The sequence below is a fragment of the Gymnodraco acuticeps genome, unplaced genomic scaffold, assembly GCF_902827175.1.
Source record: "Gymnodraco acuticeps unplaced genomic scaffold, fGymAcu1.1, whole genome shotgun sequence".
NCBI lineage: Eukaryota > Metazoa > Chordata > Actinopteri > Perciformes > Bathydraconidae > Gymnodraco > Gymnodraco acuticeps.
The window spans coordinates 235,198-261,742 of record NW_022990173.1 but is presented as its reverse complement, the minus strand read 5'-3'; the positions used below and the strand labels follow the sequence as shown (position 1 = coordinate 261,742).

Below are 26,545 nucleotides of genomic sequence, written 5' to 3'. Positions count from 1 at the left end.
AATCCCTGGCCATTTCTCAATGTCGAGTACACCTGCTGCAGAGCCACTATTTCAAGTATACTACGTCATCGAGTGGCGCCGAATGCCTGGGCATTTAAACTGTCCTTCGGCGCCACTCGATGACGTAGTATCTGAAATAGTGGCTCTGCAGCAGGTGTCTCTACATTGAGAAACGGCCCCTGACTTTGATTCACACTCAGACATGGAGGGAAAGTAAACCAGTACTTTTTTACTTTAACTTTACGTGGTATTTTTATTCTTCATTTTATTGATTTAAAAATGTATTTCTCTACTATTGCTGTTAAAGAAATAATGAAAACTATATTTTATTTATGTAAAAAGTAACTTCAAGTGTCAAATTAATGTTGCGCAAAAAGGTCAAATATTTCCCTCTGAGCAAAGTAGAAGTATAAGTGTCAGAACATGTAATACTCACTAAAGTACAAGTACTCATAAGGACAGTTCAGTGTACATGTACTTGAATACAGTTCAGTACGGACATAGCTTAACTGAACTCACACACACACATGCAAAAAATAGTTTGAGAAGGACACACACTTCCTCCTTTAGTGGTGACACTTCTCCCCACAGCCCTGGTATTAAAATGTGTCCAGAGATATATTGGATAATGTGTGATAAAGAAATAAATCACACAGAAGCTTCAGCGTGACAACGGTGCTGTTCTCCATCCATTCTGCCATCATAACGTGTCACGAGCGACTCATTCAAAGTATCTGAGAGTTTGATTAAGTCACAGCGCTCAGCTCGATGCTCCTCGCTTTAATGTACGGCTATTAATCAGCCTATTGTGGATGTAAGTGTGTGGTGTGTGTGGTGTGTTGTGTGTGTGTGTGTGTGTGTTGTTGTGTGTGTGTGTGTGTGTGTGGGTGTGTGTGTGTGTGTGTGTGTGTGTTGGTATCGACTGCTTTAAATCCAACTAATTCACCATCAAACCTGTCATAGTGCTGATGCTGGAGACGTGGTTTGGTGAAAGATGGACTTTCAGAGATCATTGGTGTGTGTGTGTGGTGTGTGTGTGTGTGTGTGGTGTGTGTGTGTTGTGTGTGTGTGTGTGTTTTTGGTGTGTGGTGTGTGTGTGGTATAGGGGTCAAGAGTCAAGGGAATTGAAGCCGATGTTCAGGGAAGCACAAAGCTCAAGATCAAGCGTCGCTCGTCCCTCAGATGGGCTTGTTGTAATCCCAACGACATCAAAAACCTCAATGCATCCATCCATTTATCTCACACACTCTCTCTCTCTCTCACACACACACACACACACACACACACACACACACACACACACACACACACACACACACACACACACACCACCACTCCTCCCTCTTTCATGCACCTCACTCCACCGTCACACCCGTGTCTGCTGCCCGCTCACCTCAAGTGTGTGAGGCAAGAAGCCCCCCTTAAGCGATTGCGTTTAATAAATTTATTATGTGCGGGGAGCTAATCCTCGAGGGTAATCTCTCCCTGTAGTCCTAAAGGAAAGCTGGATTACTCACTTGCTATAATCCCAATGAAATTGTTAGGATTTAGCTTGCGCTGCACAGCAGATGGCAACAGGCTTTTTCCTTCAACCTTGGATGCTTTAACCCCTCAATTTCTACATGCAACAACCTCCCAAATCCTCAGGGTAGTCTTGGTAAAAACAAAAAAACAAACCAGCGGGGAAAAACATCCGAGACATTTTGAGAAAACAAAGATGGGGTCAAGATTTCTGTTAGTGTGATTGATAGGCCTTTAAAGAGTCCTCTCCTGCTGATGTTCAGGTGTATATCAGTATGTAATGTCTCTACTTTAAAGAGTCCTCTCCTGCTGATGTTCAGGAGTATATCAGTATGTAATGTCTCTACTTTAAAGAGTCCTCTCCTGCTGATGTTCAGGAGTATATCAGTATGTAATGTCTCTACTTTAAAGAGTCCTCTCCTGCTGATGTTCAGGTGTATATCAGTATGTAGTGTCTCTACTTTAATGAGTCCTCTCCTGCTGATGTTCAGATGGTATCAGTGTGTAGTGTCTCTACTTTAAAGAGTCCTCTCCTGCTGATGTTCAGATGTATATCAGTATGTAGTGTCTCTACTTTAAAGAGTACTCTCTGCTGATGTTCAGGTGTATATCAGTATGTAGTGTCTCTACTTTAAAGAGTCCTCTCCTGCTGATGTTCAGGTGTATATCAGTATGTAGTGTCTCTACTTTAAAGAGTCCTCTCCTGCTGATGTTCAGGTGTATATCAGTATGTCGTGTCTCTACTTTAAAGAGTCCTCTCCTGCTGATGTTCAGGTATATCAGTATGTAGTGTCTCTACTTTAAAGAGTCCTCTCCTGCTGATGTTCAGGTGTATATCAGTATGTAGTGTCTCTACTTTAAAGAGTCCTCTCCTGCTGATGTTCAGGTGTATATCAGTGTCGTGTCTCTACTTTAAAGAGTCCTCTCCTGCTGATGTTCAGGTGTATATCAGTATGTAGTGTCTCTACTTTAAAGAGTCCTCTCCTGCTGATGTTCAGGTGTATCAGTATGTAGTGTCTCTACTTAAAGAGTCCTCTCCTGCTGATGTTCAGGTGTATATCAGTATGTAGGGTCTCTACTTTAAAGAGTTCATCTCCTGCTGATGTTCAGGTGTATATCAGTATGTAGTGTCTCTAGCTTTAAAGAGTCCTCTCCTGCTGATGTTCAGGTGTATATCCGTATGTAGTGTCTCTACTTTAAAGAGTCCTCTCCTGCTGATGTTCAGGTTGTATATCAGTATGTAGTGTCTCTACTTTAAAGAGTCCTCTCCTGCTGATGTTCAGGTGTATATCAGTAATGTAGGTGTGTCTCTACTTTAAGAGTCCTCTCCTGCTGATGTTCAGGTGTATATCAGTAATGTAGTGTCTCTACTTTAAAGAGTCCTCTCCTGCTGATGGAGAGGACTCTTTAAAGTTTCCCATAGTGATGTCACTATGTTCCTGAACTTTGAGATTTCAGCCTTGCAGACCATTCACATGCACTAACATCTAGAGACACCACTACAGGAAAGGGAAACGCCCCAAAACGCAGAAAAGGGCCTCTTTAAAAAAAACAGATTCCTCGACACATGATGGTAGCATATAAAAGCAAAGAGTCTTTATCAAAAATAATTTTATTGATTCAGACAGAAGCAGTGGAGCCCGCAGTGTTTTGAGACGAGCCAAAAAGCGAATCCTGCTTATTCTAATCCCCGTCCTGTGAACACAAACATCCACAGCATGTGATGTCATGTATTAAAAAATGGGACACAGTGTAAATGAACCAGAAAACCAACGAGAAGCAGCGGAAAAGTCACAGTATTCAACGACGTGAAGAAACCCTCAAGAAACTGTAACAACCCCACAAAGCATTTACAGACTTTTTAAACATCTGATTATTAAATGAAATGCACTCACTTTAAACTCAATGCATGAAAAATGAACACAAAATTAATTGGAGGGAAAACGGTTCATCTGTAATTTAAGATGCAACAGCAGATTTTTTAAATCAAATAATAAAAAAATGAAGTTAAGTGTAAATATAAAAAATATGATTTAAAAAAATAATAATAATTTGGTTGTATGAAAGTACTCTAGGCACATTTTCACCATACTTTGGGATAATACAAAATATCTATAAATCAAATGAATCATTAGTACAACACACACATTAGTTGCATTGACTTCCTTCAAATTCCCCAAAAGCAATTAATCTCATTTTGGGTTTAATTGTATCCTTCATCAGTGGATCAGCTCGCATCCAACGCATGGAAATAAACATTAATACTCACACATTTCCACATTTGAGCTCCAGAGGCCATTGAATTATTAAATTGGAAGTTAATCTCTTAATTTCTCCTCCTCTTGTACGACGTTCAGTATAAACACGCTGCAGGGGAGAGTTAAGTGGACCACTTAAGATCTCCTTAATCTGAACACACCCCCTTACAGTTACCCTTAAGACAGCGGTGGATGAAAAGTAAGTAATACCACACTGTAGAAATAAAGTCCTGCATTCAAAATGTGATTTAAGCAGAAGAACAAAAGTGTTAGCGTCCAGATATACCAGAAAGTACTCGTTATCCAGATATATGATATATTGTATCACTGTTATTATTAATGCTGCAGCTGGTTAACGTGGCGCTAACTTTTTCTACTGCCAGAAGACTTTCCTTTTGCCGCTGCTTTCAAATAAATCAAAAAGTCTTATTCTTGTATTTTAGACCTTTGTTATTCTACTTGATCTAATTGTATTCCCTTGACTGTTGTACTTTACCGTAATGCTCATAATTGTATTTGTTGTTTTAGATGAAGCACTTTCCTTGTGTTTATATGTGCCATATAAATAAACTAAATCCATAATAATACCATGTTTTTCTTTTAATATGAACCTGCATATTCACTTTTGTGGTAAGATAAATGCAGTGGGGTAAAGAAGAACGATATTTGTCTCTGATTTGCAGTGGAGTAAAGCATATTTTGCATATATTTCTGTATAACACTCCCTATTTTTACATCTGCACAGCTCTCCACTTTAAAGTCTGTATTTTGTATATTAAATTGTTTTATTTTTACATCTTCTTCTTATAATCGTTCTATTTGTGATCCTTCTCTTACCACTAATTATGTGTGCAGGTATACACAAAATAAAAGTCATTATCTCTGGAAATCTTCTTTGCAATAATCCTGGTTCTGATTCCTAAACTGGGAATACTCCCTCAAAAGAGAGCGCAGTACGTGAGAAAAAGTACTTTCCACCACTGCCTCATCACTGCTGATTGTTAAGGATGAATGTTTCAACTCTCCTATCTTCATGTCATGGACACTTTAACCCTCCGCAGCTTGTGGCGGTTCTTGAAGAACAGGTACATGGTGAGGAGGCACATGGAGGACAGGAAGTAGAGGATGACACACAGGCTGATGTCCACTGTGGAGAACCCGATGCTTATCGTTGAAATCCATCGTCCCCCATGACTCCTCTCCGCCTCCTCTCTGACGTTGAAACGCCCCGTCAGTTCCCTCTTTCTCCTCCGATCCACATCCGGCTCAAAGTCCTCCTCCACGGGCTGAAACGCCGCCATGCCGAGACCGAAAAGAGGCTCCTGGTCCTCCTCGTTCCTCTGTAAGGAGCGGCGTTTGACCCGGTTGAGGCCAGAGCTTTGACCCTGAAGTGCTGATTCACAAAGGAGTCCAGATCCACGATGTCCTCCGGCAGCTCCCGCATCCTCATCCCCACGATGCTGGCTCCCCTGCGCCGCCGCACTGCTCAAAGACAAATAAGTCAACTTTATTGTCAATCTTTCAGTTTGTGTGTACAGACCATAGACTGTATATATAAATGGACGTAGTGTCCTTGACGTCACCCATCGGGTTGCGTTCCGATAATCCAAAAATCAGCTCCTAAATTCTAACCCAATCTCCTATTCCTTGACCTCTGAGTGAAATGTCACGGGGTTAAGGGATAGTGGATAGGAGGATTCAAAAGGACTTAGGAGAAGAGACCGCGGTACTTTAGAGAATCGAATGCACTTTCACTATCCGACGTGTTTCTGATGCGCCAGCGGACGTCCTGAATGTGCGTCTGCTGCTGTGGGGAAACTATGGAAACTACAGTTCTCTATACAGCGGACTACAACATGGATGTTCAATAAGAACGAGGGACTCCTGTGAACTCATCTAGAGACTCTGTGCTCTGACGCTGCTGCTTTATGCTTTATGAACGGGGACAACAGAGAAACAGATTCTTCAGGACCAAAGCTGGAATTGAAATAAAAAAGGAAAGTGAACCTTCTGCTCGTCCCCCTCTCCCTCCGGTCCTCATTAATACAAATGATCCCAATACGTATGATTGATGAAAAGATCTTAAATCAATACAGATGTATTTATTATAAACGTTAGTCCTTAACATCTATCACTGTGTATATCACCATTCAAACATCTTTTAAAAGTTGAACAAACCACACAGCTCAGTAAAGACTGTGAAATGTTGACTTTATTTGATCATTTCAGTAAAAACTAACGTTCATATTTCTCTCTTTGATTATAATACTGATGAACGTCCAAAACAAAGCACTTTGGCAACTTACCACATACGTTTTAAAATGCTTAATAAGCACCGTAACTTTCATGATATCATTTCTCCGTCATAATCGGTTGTTTCCGTGAACTAGTGATGTGTCGGTCGCGAACGAGCCGGCTCGAAGAGCCGGCTCTTTTAAGTGAACGACGGGAGCCGGCTCTCGCCCGCGAACGAGCCGGTTTTTTTTGTTTTGTTGCGGAGGGATCTAGATCGGATTGAAGGCACATTATGCAATGTGCACTGTGCACATTATCCCGCTTATTACATGGCCACATTCTCAACAAAGTAACGACATGACTCCCAATATTAATTTAAATGCTTTTATGGATTTAGAAAATGATTTTATTGATTTAAAAAATAGTTTTATGTATTGATTTAAATTGACATGCATCCGCTAAGAAAAGTAGTCCGTTGTTACTGTTTGAACTAACGTAGCAACGGCAGGAACTGCTTCGATAGTGTTTTTGAGGAGCTTTTTTATTACAGATTTGAAAACATCGTTGCTTGCTTTAAAAGTAGCACACTTCATGATGTCAGACCTTGGAAAGTATCTAGATATCCTGCCCTAATGCCAAAGTAACTGGCAACTGAATATGTGTCGCCGTTTGATGTCTATGTCTGGACCGCTGCGTAAAAAGGAGGGTTTCTGCCCCGTTACTTCTCTTCTTACTTCGATAAGAATAAAACACGGAGGACGGAGATCTCTTTTTCTCCCCCTCTTCTGACAGCCCAGCAGCTGATCTCAAAGCACGCTCCCCTCTCCTACAGGGGGGCGTGGTCAGCTGCAGCTCACAGAATCAGCCCTCTGCAAAAATAGCCCTGCAAAGAGCAAATAGAGCGAAATGAGGCATGGCTAAAATGCAGGATCTTTTATATAGGTCGATACAGTAGCCCCTTTTTTAAAATAGTTTTTATAGGTGTTGCCATCTGTTTTGTGTAGCGTGGTTCTACAAGCAAGTCAATGCATTCATTGGGTGGTATCGGAGAGTTACACGGGTCTGTAAATGCAATGAAAACAATTGGCCACAGCAAATCATTTATATTAAACATGTAATTTTTACTTTTGAATACTTCAGTACAAAGGTTGTATTAAATAATTTAAGTGATATATGTGTACACATATAATTAGTCAAAACAGGGCTACATTTGATTTAATTAAAAGGTATAATATGTGGTAAACTGAAGAGCCGTTTGGGAGCCGAAAGAGCCGGCTCTTCTTGGTGAGCCGAGCCAAATAATCCGGCTCACCAAGAAGAGCCGGAATTCCCATCACTACCGTGAACGGCCGACTGTTGAGTGACGGCAAATGCTGCGGCTGCAATGCATTGTGGGGCAGCATTTTCTCCTCTCCTTTCGGTAAGGGAGGTCCAGTGGTTCCTAAGCTAAAGGAGGTTATAAAGGAAGTTTGAAACCTCCTTTCCTTTCATTTGGAGAATTGGAACGGCACTTATCATGGCTGCCAGTGACGTACTTCCGGGTCATTTCACTTGGTTAGGAAGGTTCCTAAACTAAATGGACTATTGGAATGGGCCCTCGGAATCTGCAGAGTTGCCGAGAAACCCTTGGTAGGCGGAGTCGGCCTCTAACGGCTCGACTGTGACGTCAGAGTCTAATCCCGCCTGCTCCAAATAAGGGCAAAGAGGCGGAGCCGAGGCGGGACCTGCTGCCTCCGAACTGGAAGTAAACAGAGCTAGCTCAGGCTAAGAAGCTAAGCTAACATGAAATACATGCATACCAAGTTACTGCTAACAGTGTAGTTCCCCTATATAAACGTTACATTCATAATCAAATGAGACAATCTGCAAGAGAATTAGCTATATTTTGTTATTCTTAATGCTTGTCATTCACACGTTGAGAAAAGACGGACTCCTCCGCCCGGACCTAACGGAGCCGCAGGGGGCTAGCTCCGGGACGCCGGCTGGAGCTAGCCCCCTGCGGCTCCGTTAGCTCCGGCGGCCACCACTGGGATAATTGGGTCCCCTATTAACATTTGCTCCCGTTTAGCATTATGGGCGTCATAGCCATAGACTATAAAAGTCTTACCCAAGGCTGAATCATAAACTAAAATGTATATGTATGCATAAAGGGTTACGTCCTTAGCTGGCTAATAAGTAGCAAGCTAAGCTACCAAGCACACAAACACCTGCGAACGGGGTTAACATGTATAATATTATCATTTTAGACTTCTTGGAAGTTCTGTTAGTACATTCAAGCGCACAGCACGACATTTTAATTGTCTGGTATTTGTAACAATATTCCCTAAAAGGCACGATCACCACGAACACGGCTAAAGGGTCAAGTACAGTAATTACAACTAACTAACGTTGTAGCCTCTATGGTTGTAGCCTAGCAGAGTGGACAAGTTGCTGTTAGCTGACAGTGAAGCATGTACGTGTCCATCAAAGTGACCACGCCCTAATTTATGCAAAAGCTTTAAGGCTTAATATTAATTAACCAGATGAGTTGAGAAAAAATGCACCCCCCACACAGTAGTCATGAAGGGGGAATCTAACTATACAGAGAATATGGTTTTTTGAACCACGATGTAAACATGTTTATTTCTGCTGTAAAGTTGGGCATTTTAACATGGGGGTCTATGGAAATTGCTCCCTTCTGCAGCCTGCTCCTACTGGCCACTAGATGAACTGCAGTTTGAGGCACTTCCTTATTGGCCTCCCGGCTCTTCCCCAGAGTTTGCCGCTTGGTACAGACAGAGAGATCGAAAATACCGTTTCCCACAATCCAGAGGAATACAAAATACAAATATATATATACCTACATATACACTAGTGTTTCCCAACCCAATCTTTTTCAAAATATTATGATTTGTGTGGAGACATTTCATTATTAAGATTTTTTTTTTCTTGAACCTCTTTTCCTTTCTCTTTCTTGATCCTCCTTAGCAATGGTCATTACAGTCCTTGACAGCGGTCTGTTCTACTGGATTAACAACGTGTCACATGTTCTGAATTGACCGATCAGAACTTTATTTAGCTCCGTATTAGGCGCATTCACACCGCAGTACTTTTCCCACAAAGGTTCATGAGAACTTAGTTCATGAGAACTCTTTAGTTCTCATGAACTAAGTACAGATCGCGTTCACACCGGAATAAGTCCCTGAGGGTGGATTAGGCAAATGAAGCCGCTGACGTCACTTCTTCTTCTTCTGCTTTGGGTTTACTGGCAGGCCGCAAACCACTTCACGGCGTATACTGCCACCCGGAGTCCCCGGCCGGAAGTCCCCGGAGTTGGGGAAGGCTTCAGTAGAAGCTGCTGGGACTCCCAGCAGCTTCTACTGAAGCCTTCCGAGTAAATCGCCAGAACGCCGACACCTCCTCATCTCCACCGCTCCCATGTTTTATTTTGTGTTGCCATAAGTTAGTCTCTCTGCGTTTCTGCACTGGGTTAATGCTAATGCTAATAATGCTAATGCGAGGATAATAAAATGGTGGCTTCACAAAACTTTTTGGGAGTTTTACGGGGCGTGGTTTGCAATCCGCCCAGCCAATCAGACACAGGAACCTTTTTCTCCCACGAAAGTACCTGCTCTCTAGAAGGGACGGAAAAGGGGGTGAAAAGGTTCTCATGAACTAATTTAGTTCCGGCTCTTTTTGGTGTGAATGCGACAAAAGAGTTCTCATGAACTAAGTTCTCATGAACCTTTGTGGGAAAAGTACTGCGATGTGAATGCGCCTATTGTTTATGGTTGAATGTGGGCCGCAAACATTTCTTAGATTCTTAAGTGAGTTGAAAAAGGTTGGGGATCGCTGATATACACAATCAACAGACACATATATATATATAGGTATACGGCCTCACATTTAACCAAGGGCGTTGTCTCCTGTGGTGCTTCCTCCTCCTCTTCCTCATCCTCTTCCTCTTCCTCTTCCTCCTGCTGTTGGGTGGGCTGTGGAGGAAGAGGATTCGGGATGGAGTCCAGCGCCTCCCTGGTTTTCCTCTCCAGATGTTTCAGAGCCTCTAACGTTCGCTGACGACTCTCGTGTTTCTCCCGCTGGTTTTTCAGGACCTGGCTTTCGTCTTCGAGGTAATCTGACAGGGCGAGGGGAGGAAAGACACGGGGTATTATTTAGAAAATCATCAAAATAACATGCTTTACTAATTATCTTCAGTTCATCTGAAATCATTAGTGAACGCTAATTCAGTACAAACTCTTTACCGCATATTGAAATAAAAATGGGATTTAATTGTAAAACTCGGAACAAAATGATGTAGAAATAACTACATGCTGATACTGGTTAGTACAAACTATGACTTAATGCTTTGACAAGTAACAGCGGGCGGAAAAAGTTTAAAATGTGTGTTTTCTGAATGGAGTTGGGATGGATCAGGCTAAGCTAACATGTAGCTTCTCCGTCCACAATCACAACAACGTCATACAGACAGAAATAAAGCAGTGACTGTGTTCACCATGCCGCAAACAGTCTGTAGTTTGTACATTTATTTTCTCCAGTTTCTGAACAGATATGAGGAGCTGTGAGCTCTGTGTGCTAACGGCTAACAGCTAACGGCTAACAGCTAACGGCTAACGGCTGCTGTTTGGTTTTCTGATCCAACGTCAGTGACAGCGAGCTCAGACTCTCAACGCTGATGGGCATTAAGATCAGATAAGATGAAACTTTATTTATCCCCTGGGGAAATTCAGGCGTTAATAGCAGCAACGAGTTAAACAGATTAAACACTGGATTCAAAGGAAGGTACAAATAAAGATAAAATAGAATACAAAATAATAATACAGCAAACATAGAGTGATAAAGTGAAGAAGTAACTATTAATACAAGATATCACAGTAAAAAGTTGTGCATTTGTATGAACATGTTAAATATATTTACATAAGTGTGCAGGTTAAAGTCTTGTAAAACGGTGCAGGTGTTATGTTTGAACATTCCTGGTTACTATTTGCGAGAAGACACATCGTGACATGAGGTGAACTCTCGCCAGCGTGAATTCGCGTCTATCCGCCTATTTGCATTGACTTTACATGCAATCAAAGCTCCTTTAAGCAGGACACATGTCTGACGACCAGGGTAAAACACGCTGTGGTTTGTCGGTAAGTGGACCTGATCAGATTAACTAAATATAATCAAATCAAATCAAGTTTTATTTATATAGCACATTTATAAACGATTTTTGGTGGAGCCAAAGTGCTGTACATAAAATAAAAATAGCCTACAGTAGAGACACTTTACAGCAAATACAACAGCACAGATTGTTCAGAATATCAGTATGAGAAAAACGACACCCTCTATCCTTAGACCCTCTGTCCTTAGACCCTCTGTCCTTAGACCCTCTGTCCTTAGACCCTCTGACCTTAGACCCTCTGTCCTTAGACCCTCTGTCCTTAGACCCTCACATCGTACAAGGAAAAACTTCCAGAGAAAACCCACAGTTTAAGGGGAACATGGGAGAAACCTCAGGGAGAGCAACAGAGGAGGGATCCCTCTCCCAGGACGGACAGACGTGCAATAGATGCCGTGTGTAAATTGAAGAGATAATACATTTTACAGCATATAGATGTTAGCTACAATCCTGTGGAAGCTATCAGGGAAGCAGCATGGCGAGACCCAAGGCAGGACCGCAGAGACAGGTTCACCACTACAATGACCTTTGTGCTCTTCATTAAATAAACCGTGGTGTTGATCTGCACCTGTGAGGATGCTGCTGGAGGAGAAGTGAGCCAGCAGGAAGGGCAGCACCTGGTCCTGGATCCACCGGTGCTCCCCGTTCTCCTTCAGTGAGTGGCAGCCTGGGACACATCTCGGGAGACGGCCACTGGATCTTTGGGAAGTTCGGGTCTTCACTCAACGCACCTGCAGGGACAAACACCGGAAGGTAAAGGTAATGTAGGGTCCTTTCTTAAAATAGTTTTCTATCTGTGTTTTTCATTTTTGTTTTACTTTTATGTTTCCACCACAACATCAAATCAAATTCCTCGTACGTGTCAACCTACCTGGTAATAAACCTGTTTTTGATTCTGATCACGAGAACATCAAGCACACAAACACATGGGGTTTAAAGGATGGTGAAGGGTCAGGGTGAAGCTACGTTTCTTTTTCAGGAACAAGTCCTGTTTCTCGCTTGAGGCCAGGAAGAGGTCTGTGACCTTTTGACCTGTGCTGGACTATGGGGATCTGATCTAGATGAATGCCAGTGGCGAACCGTGTCTATCACAACTGGACCTTCTGTAGACACAGACACCCCCCGCCCCCCCTCCGCAGCATTTTAATGTCCGTCTTTTCACTGAATTGTCGTCTTGAAAATGGTACTCACAACAATTCCGCAACAACTTCCTCTTCACCTGTTGCACTTGTCATTTCAACGTTAAAAACAATAAAACGGCATGAATTGCTTCGTCGCATTCATCTAGATCCTCTGTCTCGAGCCAGTTAACTAGCGGGCCTTCTAGAATACCTGGAACCGAGGGAAACTCTGAAAGAATACGCCCATTGGCTACAAATCAATATCTGATTGGTTGATCAAACTGTCAGTCCAAACGTACGCTCTCATTCAGTGCAACGGCTAGGGCCTTCGATCAAGGATGTAGAATACCTTGTTGAAGGATATTCTACCCAGAGACCCAGAACAAGATCTGATTGGTTGCAGGGCTCAACGCTAACTTTTAAAAGTGGTTGCCCGGCTGGCAACCAGGCATCAGCTTTTGGTTGCCAAAACGGAAAATACGGTTGCCATTTTTAGTCACCTTGTATTTTAAATAATTAAGATACTATACAGTTATACATCAATTTAATAATGAAAATGTGACTGAAAGGAATGTTCGAATACTTTACAATAAGTAATTAACACAATTAATTGAAACTAAAGTGGTAGTAAACTGGTGCACCCTCAATTGCTGGTATACAAAATACCAGTAGTGCAGCTGTTGTCATGTTCTTCACAGATCCCTCACAAATGAATTGAGCAAGTCACTAGTTTCTTGGTCATCCGTTGTCTTCCTTTCAAATGTGGGTTTTCCTGACCTTTATGCTGACCCCCACCATAGATCCATTGGCCCTTCAGCATTGAAGTCTTGATTGTGGTTCTGTCATTGGCCAGACTATTACATTTCTAATGTTAAATAAATTAAAACCATTCACAGTTAAGAATTAGATATTAATTATTAATGCTGTAAATTACCTTTAATATGTCTAACTATATTTAAAATGTGTTACCTTTTTATAGAAGTGATTATAATTGTATGCCAATAGTGTCCTATGGTAAAGTTTCGTTTAGCACTTTTATTTTGGTAGTAATAAGATCGGGACTCTTATTTTGAAGGAACTTTTACCGGAAGTGAATGGAAAACGGAGCAGAATGTTTCGCCTCCCAAGACTTTACACATTTCCTCTTTGCTTTCGTTCGGGTTCACCTTGCGCTTTATCAGTTGAATCACTTTGAACATTCGTTTGAGATATTTACGGGAACTTTTTACCGCACAGTCAAACAACTTAATTTGCTTCACCATTTTTTGTAAAACAAACACACGGCGCACCGCGCACGCGAGTAAATCGCTTTCTGGCTCCGTAATCACACCAATGCACGTGCAACTTAAGTATCATGTTCCGACTGGTCACAACAATAATTAAATATCACTCTTAATACAACAAATAATTAACATTGATCTATTTTGGGGTGCACATTTAGCTGTTTGCTGTCCTTATTTATTTATGTTAAAAACTGGTTGCCACTGATGGCAACCAAAGGCCAAGAAGTGGTTGACATTTTTACTGAATGGTTGCCAATGGCCGTTACTGTCGAGCCCTGGGTTGCTTTCTTTTCTAACACAAAACCACTGAAATGCGTAGAGCATGGTCCGAGAAGGACAAACAAATCAACGTAACACTGTAATATTACAGATCAACAACACGGATACGATTCTCATTTATTCATTTTATTTATAGGCTATAATTAAATCGATTTTTGTTTTGTTTTATCTGAGTGTTCCAGGATATTCTCTGAATACCTTGAAGGCCCTGACGGTTCGCCACTGATGAATGCACCTGCCCATTGCCTGATCAAGTTAGATGCCGCCTATCACAGTGCTCTGAGATTTGTTACTAACTGTAAAGCATTAACTCATCACTGTACCCTGTATGCCAGGGCAGGTCTGCCTTCACTCACTGTACGGAGGCTCAGTCACTGGTAGGCTACATGTTCATCTACAAAGCCCTGTAAATGTCGTTAGGTATGTACATTGTAAATCCCTGTATCTATGTTGTATGATGTCCTTTTTGTTTTCCTGTTGTTTTTCTGTCTTCATGTGGAACCTACTTGCAGCAGGTCTCCCTTGAAAAAGAGATCGATGATCTCAATGGGATTCACCTGCTTAAATAAAGGTTTGAAATGAAAATGGACTGTGATCATAAAAAGTAGTCAAATATATGAATGCACATGTCAGGTGTTTTTGTCCCCTCATGCAGACTTTACTTTAGCACATACACCGTGTTGTGCAGGGTTTCTGCAAAAACACGATGACACCAGACGACAGTAGTATATTATTATGACCTAAATAGAGCCATTAGGAGACATACTGTCCAAAGAGCAGCATGAGAGTTAGCTAATCTCCATCTGTGGCAGGAACACACATCACAGATCAACACACATTAAATACATCTCCTATCATAACAAATAAAACAGATCAAATACATTTGCCAATTTAATATAAGTAAATAAGGGAATGATGTAAGGTTATGCAATATCTGTGACTTTACAAAGACATGGTTTTGGATGACTGGTTTTCTTGCAAATAAACACCCGTCTTTTTCTTCATATATCCAGAAATTATTCAATTATCAGCTTTAGAGGAGCTCTTTACCGCTCTGAGCACAGGAGTTCAAACTAAAGGGGCCGATCTCTTCCACTGATACCACTTTCTCACTCACTGATCACCAACTACATTATGATATATATATATATATATATATATATATATATATATATATATATATATATATATATATATATATATAACAAGGTCAGAGAGAGTTGCATGTGTCCATATTCATGCAGATCATAAAGCGCACAGTCAGCGGCTTTCTCTCATTGTTGTTTCTTTTATTTTTTGTGTGTGTGTGTGTGTGTGTGTGTGGGTGTGTGTGTGTGTGTGTGTGTGTGTGTGTGTGTTGACTGGAGGATGTAAGTGCTCTGAGGACTCGGTGCAATCTGAGCTGAACCCATTTGATCTTGTCACAGAGATCGTAAAAACTAAGTGTCCATATGCATATGTGTATGTATGTGTTTAAGTGTGTATATGTAAATCATCTGTCTGTGTTTGTGTGCAGGTAATCTAGGGATTGATGTGTGTGTGTGTGTGTGTGTGTGTGTGTGTGTGTGTGTGTGTGGGAGTGTATGACAGGGTCTAACAATGATCAATGGGCTTCTGGGATGTCCCAGTGGGAGGGGTGGTGAGATAATAGATGTGGCCAAAGTGGACAGCTTCCCCACACACACTGACACACACACACACACAGTTTTGTGCGGCAGACCTCCACCACCTGTCTTGTCGCTTCACACGCTTTCAAAGCAAAGTCCAATCTCCAAATTGAACATGAGAGCAGCAGAAACCTCGCAGGGGAGCTGCCCCGCTAATGAATTAAACTTTCTCCTTTAACATGTTTTCTTTCATGTACCCGCCCCTCACACACACATACACAAAAACACACACACACGAAATCCATGCAAACACAGAAGAACTGGCAGATGTACAAGAAAACCCAGGTATTTATATGAATATACCTGAAAAAACGCAAGTTGTATTGTCATATAAATACTTGAGTGTAATGGTGCGTTTCCACTGCAGCGGGTAGCTCGCTTTAAGCGTGCCGAGCCGTGCGGGGCCCGTTTTTGGTTGCGTTTCAACTTGGCCTAGTTTTGGCCCGGGGCTACTTTTTCACCTTTTTTCTGGCCCGACTAAATCGTGGTTCTAGGGCCAGGAACAACCAGGCTGAGTCGGGCTGAGTATGCTAAACTAGAGAGAGAATCGCTGGCAAGGGGCTACAACTACAACAAGATGAACATATTTGACCGTGAATTAATTGTAATACACGTTTCAAAATGATGCCGAAGTAACAACATACTGATACCGGTTAGTAAAAACCATGAATTAATGCTTTGAGTCTGCAGACAGACGGCAGGCGAAAAACCCTTTTAAAATGCGTGTTTTCTAAATGTAGCTTGGCTAAGCTAACGTTATATATGCTCCGACCGTCCACACTCACAACAACGGCCTATACAGACATAAATAAACCAGCGACTGTATTCTCCATGACACAGGCAGTCTGTGGTTTGTACTTGTTTAACTTTTGTCTAGTTTCTGAACAGATATGAGGAGCTGTGAGCTCTGAGTGCTAACAGCTAACGGCTGTGTTGTTTTTCTGGGGCTCTCATTGAAGATGACGTCACGGCTCCGCCTACACTGCGTTACTATAGTAACTACCCCAGTTCCTAAACTGTAATGGAAGCGCAGCATTAAAGTGAGCCGGGCCTAATAAGGCCTAACCAAACCGAGCGAGGCCGAACGAGGCCTGCAGTGGAAACGCGCCATAATAGTAGACCATCTTCTATCCTCAAATATATCGGTAGAAAGGACACTTTAGGTTTTAAGGGTCGAGTAGACACATTCTTCTCTTGGTTTTTTACATCTGTGGCTTTGAGTGTTTTAAAGTATTGCAAGTGAAAGTGTTTGTCCTCTGCTCTAAAGTCAAAACTGCTCCACTAAATGGAAATATGCTCAAATATTGTGGGTCAACCCGTGAGAAACTGTGCATCAAGCAGTGCTGCAGATAATTAAATAAACCAGGGAGATCTTTCAAAAGTGCTTTAGTATAAGTGTAGCTTAGTGTCTCAAATGCTTTCTGTTTAAAATGTAGTGATTAAAGTGACTAAAAAAGCTGGGAGGAAGTTTCTCAATTGTCAATTTGAGTCAAAGACATAATGAAATACTAAAATCGATCCAGTGTTTGAAATTCGGTGGTAAATTCCTTCGCTGGAAATGGAAAATTCAAGTTGCTAACAGGCTTTTTTGTAAATATATGGACCCAGACGAATGAATAGGGAAGTCTTGGTGCTTGTTTCTAGCTTTAACAGATTGTTACAACTATCTGCTGCAGTAAGCCTACCAACATATTAAAGAGCTTCAAGGCAACTTGTCACACTTAACGCTAATCTCAACCTGAACATCAGCAGAATAACCCCCTTAAAGGGTCTTGATCATATTGTCTTCGCTTGTTATTAATATTTATATATGTGTCCTTGTTGATGTTGAAACTGCTGTGATGCAAGAAACATTTCTGACTTGATCTGACAATAAAGTATTATCGTATGGTATCGTAAAATACTCTTACACACTCTGCACAAATACCACAAGGACACACACAGGGCAGCTTCTAGTAATACATGGTCACACCAACAGTCACCATTGTGTGTGTGTGTGTGTGTGTGTGTGTGTGTGTGTGTGTGTGTGTGTGTGTGTGTGTGTGAAACGGCAGCAGCAGGTCTGTCACTTTACAGCACTGTCAATGTACATCCTCCTCCTCTTCTTCACCGCTCAAGATTAATCTCAGTCATATGCATGTGTGTATGTACTCTGCATACTTTACATACACACACACACACACACACACACACACACACACACACACACACACACAACACACACACACACAACACACACACACACACACACACACACACACACACACACACACACACACACACACACACACACACACACACACACACACACACACACACACACACACACACACACACACACACACACACACACACACACACACACCACTGATGCCTTCCTTATTCTAATCAGCGTGCCACGTTAGCAGCCAGGGTGACTTTAGCCATAGCGGCCATATTGAGATTGCCACAGCGGGCTGTCAGAGGATGTCATCGCCGCGGCTCATACATATTCATCAGGTATAAATATGTATTGTTCAGCGCGTCGAACGAGCTTCCTCAGCACTAATTCAGTAAGTGAGGATCACCTGCAGCGCATACTGAGCTGCTGGGAGTGATGTCATTTAAACAAACGAGACTAAACATGAACTCTGATTGTTGTTTGACAGATTTAAAGGAACCTATTCTACTTTAAAGAGTCCTCCTCTGCTGATGTTCAGGTGTATATCAGTATGTAGTGTCTCTACTTTAAAGAGTCCTCCTCTGCTGATGTTCAGGTGTATATCAGTATGTAGTGTCTCTACTTTAAAGAGTCCTCTCCTGCTGATGTTCAGGAGTATATCAGTATGAAGTGTCTCTACTTTAAAGAGTCCTCTCCTGCTGATGTTCAGGTGTATATCAGTATGTAGTGTCTCTACTTTAAAGAGTCCTCTCCTGCTGATGTTCAGGAGTATATCAGTATGAAGTGTCTCTACTTTAAAGAGTCCTCTCCTGCTGATGTTCAGGTGTATATCAGTATGTAGTGTCTCTACTTTAAAGAGTCCTCTCCTGCTGATGTTCAGGTGTATATCAGTATGTAGTGTCTCTACTTTAAAGAGTCCTCTCCTGCTGATGTGCAGGTGTATATCAGTATGTAGTGTCTCTACTTTAAAGAGTCCTCTCCTGCTGATGTTCAGGTGTATATCAGTATGTAGTGTCTCTACTTTAAAGAGTCCTCTCCTGCTGATGTTCAGGTGTATATCAGTATGTAGTGTCTCTACTTTAAAGAGTCCTCCTCTGCTGATGTTCAGGTGTATATCAGTATGTAGTGTCTCTACTTTAAAGAGTCCTCTCCTGCTGATGTTCAGGAGTATATCAGTATGTAGTGTCTCTACTTTAAAGAGTCCTCTCCTGCTAATGTGCAGGTGTATATCAGTATGTAGTGTCTCTACTTTAAAGAGTCCTCTCCTGCTGATGTTCAGGTGTATATCAGTATGTAGTGTCTCTACTTTAAAGAGTACTCTCCTGCTGATGTTCAGGTGTATATCAGTATGTAGTGTCTCTACTTTAAAGAGTCCTCTCCTGCTGATGTTCAGGAGTATATCAGTATGTAGTGTCTCTACTTTAAAGAGTCCTCTCCTGCTGATGTTCAGGAGTATATCAGTATGTAGTGTCTCTACTTTAAAGAGTCCTCTCCTGCTGATGTTCAGGAGTATATCAGTATGAAGTGTCTCTACTTTAAAGAGTCCTCTCCTGCTGATGTTCAGGTGTATATCAGTATGTAGTGTCTCTACTTTAAAGAGTCCTCTCCTGCTGATGTCCAGGTGTATATCAGTGTGTAGTGTCTCTACTTTAAAGAGTGCTCTCCTGCTGATGTTCAGGTGTATATCAGTATGTAGTGTCTCTACTTTAAAGAGTCCTCTCCTGCTGATGTTCAGGTGTATATCAGTATGTAGTGTCTCTACTTTAAAGAGTCCTCTCCTGCTGATGTTCAGGTGTATATCAGTATGTAGTGTCTCTACTTTAAAGAGTCCTCTCCTGCTGATGTGCAGGTGTATATCAGTATGTAGTGTCTCTACTTTAAAGAGTCCTCTCCTGCTGATGTTCAGGAGTATATCAGTATGTAGTGTCTCTACTTTAAAGAGTCCTCTCCTGCTGATGTTCAGGAGTATATCAGTATGTAGTGTCTCTACTTTAAAGAGTCCTCTCCTGCTGATGTTCAGGAGTATATCAGTATGTAGTGTCTCTACTTTAAAGAGTCCTCTCCTGCTGATGTTCAGGAGTATATCAGTATGTAGTGTCTCTACTTTAAAGAGTCCTCTCCTGCTGATGTTCAGGAGTATATCAGTATGTAGTGTCTCTACTTTAAAGAGTCCTCTCCTGCTGATGTTCAGGAGTATATCAGTATGAAGTGTCTCTACTTTAAAGAGTCCTCTCCTGCTGATGTTCAGGTGTATATCAGTATGTAGTGTCTCTACTTTAAAGAGTCCTCTCCTGCTGATGTTCAGGTGTATATCAGTATGTAGTGTCTCTACTTTAAAGAGTCCTCTCCTGCTGATGTGCAGGTGTATATCAGTATGTAGTGTCTCTACTTTAAAGAGTCCTCTCCTGCTGATGTTCAGGAGTATATCAGTATGTAGTGTCTCTACTTTAAAGAGTCCTCTCCTGCTGATGTTCAGGAGTATATCAGTATGTAGTGTCTCTACTTTAAAGAGTCCTCTCCTGCTGATGTTCAGGTGTATATCAGTATGTAGTGTCTCTACTTTAAAGAGTCCTCTCCTGCTGATGTTCAGGAGTATATCAGTATGTAGTGTCTCTACTTTAAAGAGTCCTCTCCTGCTGATGTTCAGGAGTATATCAGTATGTAGTGTCTCTACTTTAAAGAGTCCTCTCCTGCTGATGTCACTAAGTTCCTGAAGTAATGCTAATGAACAGGATTCTGAGTCTGAGATCTTCTTATAAACAGCAGTGTGCCGTTTCTCTCCTGCATGAGGAAATACTCACACTCTGTACAGCTGTGTGTGTGTGTGTGTGTGTGTGTGTGTGTGTGTGTGTGTGTGTGTGTGTGTGTGTGTGTGTGTGTGTGTGTGTGTGTGTGTGTGTGTGTGTGTGTGTGCAGTAATGTGAATCGCCTGTTGACGAGCAGCAACAGGACTCGGGCCTCTTTGTTGGTAAATTAATTGTTGGGCTGCTTTTACAAATCGCTGCTCTTTCATGCATGGCTGCTCCTGAAAGGGAGGAGGGGGGAGGGGGCTGCTAAAGAGCCCCTCTTTAGTAAAAGAGAGGAGGGGGGAGAGTGTGTTTGGAGTGTGTGTTTGGAGTGTGTGTTCTCCTGGGGGAGACGCCGCCTCTCATTCCTCCCTCTCTCTCTCCTCAAGACTCACCCGACTTATCCCCTGTGGGACTCCCCCACCATGACTCACCCCCCCCCCCCTCCTTTCTGCCACACGCCACAACTTGACCCATGCTTGGGAAGCCTGTGTGTGTGTGTGGGGGGGGGTGCGTGTGTGTGTGGGGGGGGTGCGTGTGTGTGTGGGAGGGGGAGCGTGTGTGTCATGGTGTTTGCCACCTGCTGTCACACAATACCTTGGGAATTGTCTGTGTGTGTTTCTGCGTGTGTCTCCATGTGTGTGTGTGTGTGTGTGTGTGTGTGTGTGTGTGTGTGTGTGTGTGTGTGTGTGTGTGTGTGTGTGTGTGTGTGTGTGTGTGTGTGTGTGTGTGTGTATGTTTGCAGGGCTCGACATTATAAATGGCCCGCTGGCCCGGAAGCACTATTTAGACACCCCGGGCAGCATAACGTTCTTTCCACTTGCCCGCTCGGCCACTAAAAATATTGCTTAAAATAAACAGTAAGACATCAAATCACATTGTCCTGTGGTAGAGGTATTTAGTTAAATAGTTTCGTTTATTAACGCGACAACATAGCGTTTCGTGAGGCGGTTGTCGTTGTTGGGTGAAAAGCAAACAGCTGTTTGCTGCAGAGTATAGTGCAGCGCGAGCAGGCTCCCGTGCGCTACAGACTTTCGCCCCACCACCTAACCATTTGCCAAACATGTTTTAATACCAGCGGTAACCGGCCAAGCGCCGGGCAAAAAACAATCTTCAAATAAAAGAAAGTCACCGGAGGAGTTAAAGGAGAGTGACAGGGAGCATGAGAAGAAGAGGGAGAGAACGTTGGCTTCTATATGATGATATCAACAAGGTCTTTAGTCGGCTGTACATCCATGCCGACCTCTGACAAGTGAGCGAAGAGTAGAACATATAAAGGTATATTGGCTTTAGGGAAATGTCCCAGCAGTTTAGGATAAGGAAGGTTCTAATCTATTACATGTCTAACTCCTGATGACAGGAAGGCAGAAAGTGTATTATACAAATAATAATACTCTTAGCAGAAATGTCACCCTCCTTTTCTTCTTTAACAATGACAGCAATATAATAATTTTAATAAACCAAATATGAACAATTGAGGGAAATAGGAAGAACTGACGATTCAAATGTTGTAGAAAAGTAGTAATGTGTTTGTGCATAAATTACTATTACAACAAATGTGTTCATTTCTTCATTATTAGAGTCGATTTTTTTGACCCTTAATTTCTACCCCTGTGTGTGTGTGTGTGTGTGTGTGTGTGTGTGTGTGTGTGTGTGTGTGTGTGTGTGTGTGTGTGTGTGTGTGTGTGTGTGTGTGTGTGTGTTAGATCCAGTGTCTGGCTTATATATAATTTTTTTCTACTGATGTTTTATACAGTTTTATCAAAATTGTTAGTTTTCTGTTTGTTTCGGTGTGTGTGTGTGTGTGTGTGTGTGTGTGTGTGTGTGTGTGTGTGTGTGTGTGTGTGTGTTAGATCCAGTGTCTGGCTTATATATAATTTTTTTCTACTGATGTTTTATACAGTTTTATCAAAATTGTTAGTTTTCTGTTTGTTTCGGTGTGTGTGTGTGTGTGTGTGTGTGTGTGTGTGTGTGTGTGTGTGTGTGTGTGTGTGTGTGTGTGTGTGTGTGTGTGTGTGTGTGGTGTGTGTGTGTGTGTGTGTGTGTTAGATCCAGTGTCTGGCTTATATATAATTTTTTTCTACTGATGTTTTATACAGTTTTATCAAAATTGTTAGTTTTCTGTTTGTTTCGGTGTGTGTGTGTGTGTGTGTGTGTGTGTGTGTGTGTGTGTGTGTGTGTGTGTGTGTGTGTGTGTGTGTGTGTGTGTGTGTGTTAGATCCAGTGTCTGGCTTATATATAATTTTTTTCTACTGATGTTTTATACAGTTTTATCAAAATTGTTAGTTTTCTGTTTGTTTCGGTGTGTGTGTGTGTGTGTGTGTGTGTGTGTGTGTGTGTGTGTGTGTGTGTGTGTGTGTGTGTGTGTGTGTGTGTCTGTGTGTGGGCTGATTCCTGGGGGAGCCATCCTACAGGAGGCTGTGATACGACTTGTCAAGCGCAGGATATGAGTCCCTGGAGACGGGGGAGTCGGAGGGAGAGCGAGGGAAGACGGATGATGGAGGCGGAGGGTCTGAATGTGTGTGAGCGTCGGGGGACTCGGGGGTCCCTGCTGTTCGGGACACAAGCTGTCCAGCAGTCAGAGGAGGGGGCCGTCAACACAAACAAAAGACAGTGATTTAACAAAGTGGGCTGTTAATGACGGCGCCTCATGAAGTCATATGAACACAGACGGGGGGGGGACGGGGGCTGTTTAACGCTGATACAGGAAACAGAAACTTTCAACGCAAAGAAAAGTAAGAAAATGAAGGAGAAACTGTTCGGATGCAAAACAGAAAGGTGTGAACAGACCATCAGACTGTTAAACACCTGCACTTTTGAAAGAACATCCAGAACATTCATCTGTTTGCAACTTATATCAATATTCCAATTACTGTATATAGACTGTTCTATTATCAGTTGTATTACTCGGAAGAATGTTGCAGAGAAGGCAACACCAGAGCATGTTTACTCTAATGAGTGATGGACGGCCTGTTTTGGATTTTTATGTTGCTGTTTAAATTGTGCTGGTTCCGTTTTTTTGTTTTGTTGCTGTTATTAAAGTTTTGGAGCTTAACCCGACCGACTAGGCCAGTGTTTGTGAACGGACAAATAGAGCCCCGTCACTGTTCATTGTCATAACTGCACTGTAGCTAAGCACAAAGGACAATAAAAGCCTTGAAATATGAATTGTTTTTCATGGCCACTCAAAGTGAATAAGTGTGTGATTATTCTGCAACTGGATGAAGAGGATATCAAGAGAGCCCTCTGAAAGACGCAGATCATCAGCAAAGTGTTCTGATGCTTAAATACAGATGCAAAGATATTAGTTTTTGTACAGTTTAGAAAACAACTTTCGTTATATACTCTATCTTCATGTACTTTGCATTTAGGCTGCAAAACTCAATCATATTTATTGGCAATTCATCCGGCTATTATCTTCAAACAGTCACAAAGCCATAGATATTACATTCTGTAGGAGCCACATGTGAGGTCTCTGTTTCTCACTCATTATCGGTAGTGTTCACTTAGGGCTGGGTGCCCCTTTCACACCAACGCGTTTTCAGCGCCGGAGCCTGAAAAGTACCGTTTTTTCCTGTTCACACCGCAGCGGCGCCGCCTCTTAGCTCCGGAATCCGGTTCACTTCCAGCTCCAAAAAATTGTCGGTCTAGAAGCAAGAGCTTCGGAGCTAAGAGGCGGCGTCGCTTACGTCTCTCTTAGTCGAGGCGTGCAGGAAACTAAACCCACCTCCCCTGAACATGGGTCGACTGTCATGCCTGCCTACAAGCAGTAGTGCTTATAAACACACTTTATAAAGTCAGGCAACACTAACCAGGCTTCGTGTGATTCTGTTTATTTGTACCTTACTTTGACCATCCGTTCACTGTCATTGATCATTGTGGAGAGAGGCAGACGTGTTGTTTTGTATTATAGCAGCTATCGGATGGAATCAATACATGGGCTGCACAGGTTGTCGTGTCCGACTATCACAAGTAGAATCATAATAAAAATACGCCGGTAAAATGTGCGTGTAGAAAACGGTTTATGCCACAATAGGATAGCAATAGCAAGTAGTCAGTTTAGCTTCGGTTGCTATGCTAACATCACCCATTTTATACCAGAGACACTTTCATAACAGCGTTGTGATACCAAACAGCGTCAATTCAGACTGACACACATTCACTTAGGCTAAGGGGAACTGGGGATATGTTTCAGCTGCTTGTGTGAGTCGGACAGTGAATACTTTAGAGCGGCCGCTGCAGTGTGAGCTAACCGGGAGCTAACGGAGGAGAATAAACTCCCGTGGAAGAGCAGCCAACACTGCAGCGGTCGGTAAATGCTGCAGAAACACATTAATAAACAATGAACCACGGCACTCTGGAGAAAAGCATAAGGTTGGAGAAGTCGTTATTCAATTTAATCTGGCTTCAACACGATCATCGACCCGACGCAGTTCCCCGTTGTTGTTGTTGTTGTTGTTGTGAGCGCCGTAACGCCGTTGGGGAGCAAATCAGCGATGTAAACGGTGACATAATGACGCAGCAGCGGCAGCACCCGTCGGGCTCTGGGCGGTGTGAACAGAGCGGGAGCAGAAAAGGGAAACCGGAGCTGAACCAGAAAAGCTCTAGCTCGGAGCTAGAAAGGGGAAAGCGCTGGTGTGAAAGCCGCATGTGGTGCTTCTGCATGGACGGAGAGAAATGAATCTGAAACCAAAGTTACTTTTTTATTGAAGAATGAGAAGCTGTTTAATACTCAGTAGAGACGGATGTGCACCAGTGGGATCTGCTATAAAAGAGGAACTTTGTACACTTATATATAAAGTGTGGACTTAAGGAATTTGAGGGGAATATCTGATGCAAATACACCTTTAGCATGACCTACGAAAAGTTAGTTAGCGGGGCATTCCAATGGATGTTTTAAGGTTATTTGTATAGTTACATTTGGTTTAAATACTTGTCTTTAGCATCTCTCTTTTTAATACTAAATTGTTTCTTAAAAATACTTACTTTTTAATATCCTTAGGCTATATATTTTTTTTTTTTACCTACTTTTCAACTTTTGTTGTTGATTGTTTACGTTCGTACCACATTGACTCTTCAAAGACACACACATTTAATTGTAATTTCTTAAAGTTATAACTGTATTGCATTTTGTTTCTGTAACAATACCTATCTTTAAAATGCAAATCAAAGATAAGGAAATAAATCACAGAGTGGCGTGAAGGGGTGGGATTTGGGGGAATACGTCTTGACGTCTTGAGGATATGTGAATACAAAGTTTGATGAATAACAAGTGTGTGAGGCGTTGGAGGTCAGAGAGGGTGTGGGAGAGAACCAGGGTGAGGAGGAGGAGGAGGAGGAGGAGGAGGAGGAGGATGTGGGGGTCAGGAGGCAGAAGCAGATGATACTCTGAGGACTAAGACGGGGGGACAGCTGGTGTCTGATCTGGGGATACATCCTTACATCCTCACCCCTCCTCACCCCCTCTTAGTCCTATTATGAAGACCAACTGACCGTGAGAGGAAACGGAACATCGACAATAAAAGGTTCTTAAGGTGTGGAAAAAAGAGGAGTGAGGAAAGGATGAAAAGGTGAAGGATTGAAGGACAGTACTTGAGTAAATCATGTACTTAGTTACTTCCCATCTCTGTTGCTAAGTACCTAAGAGGAGTGAGGAAAGAGGAAAGGATGTGTTAAAGAAACACGTGAGTTGTCTGACTGAAATGGGGCGAGCACTTATACTGCATTCATACATAACGCCCCTTGCTGCTCTACAACCAACCAAGCAGAGTCTCCTTAATATGCCGCTCTATTGAACCTGCCTGATCTCTCTCTATGCTTTGCTTGCTGCTGCTATTGCTGCAGCTACTTCCACGTCGCTGCTGCTTGCTGCCCCACCACCACCCCAGCTGCCCCCCCCCCAGCTTCCACCCCCAGCTTCCACCCCAGCTTCCACCTCCAGCTTCCACCCCAGCTTCCACCCCCAGCTTCCACCCCGGCTTCCACCCCAGCTTCCACCCCAGCTTCCACCCCCAGCTTCCACCCCTGCTTCCACCCCAGCTTCCACCCCTGCTTCCACCCCAACTTCCACCCC

General features: G+C 42.5%; 1 protein-coding gene across 1 annotated transcript in view; it reads right to left on the bottom strand.

The window, feature by feature from the left end:
* Positions 1–3,114: 3,114 nt before the first annotated feature.
* The window catches only part of LOC117547177 (sulfhydryl oxidase 1-like), a 65,005-nt gene continuing 41,574 nt past the window's right edge, over positions 3,115–26,545 (bottom strand). Inside the window, 5 exon segments of the mRNA XM_034217730.1 lie at positions 3,115–5,148; positions 5,151–5,261; positions 9,898–10,128; positions 11,744–11,846; positions 11,848–11,906. Of these exon segments, the coding sequence (XP_034073621.1) occupies positions 4,811–5,148; positions 5,151–5,261; positions 9,898–10,128; positions 11,744–11,846; positions 11,848–11,906 (842 nt within the window). The 3' untranslated portion in view covers positions 3,115–4,810.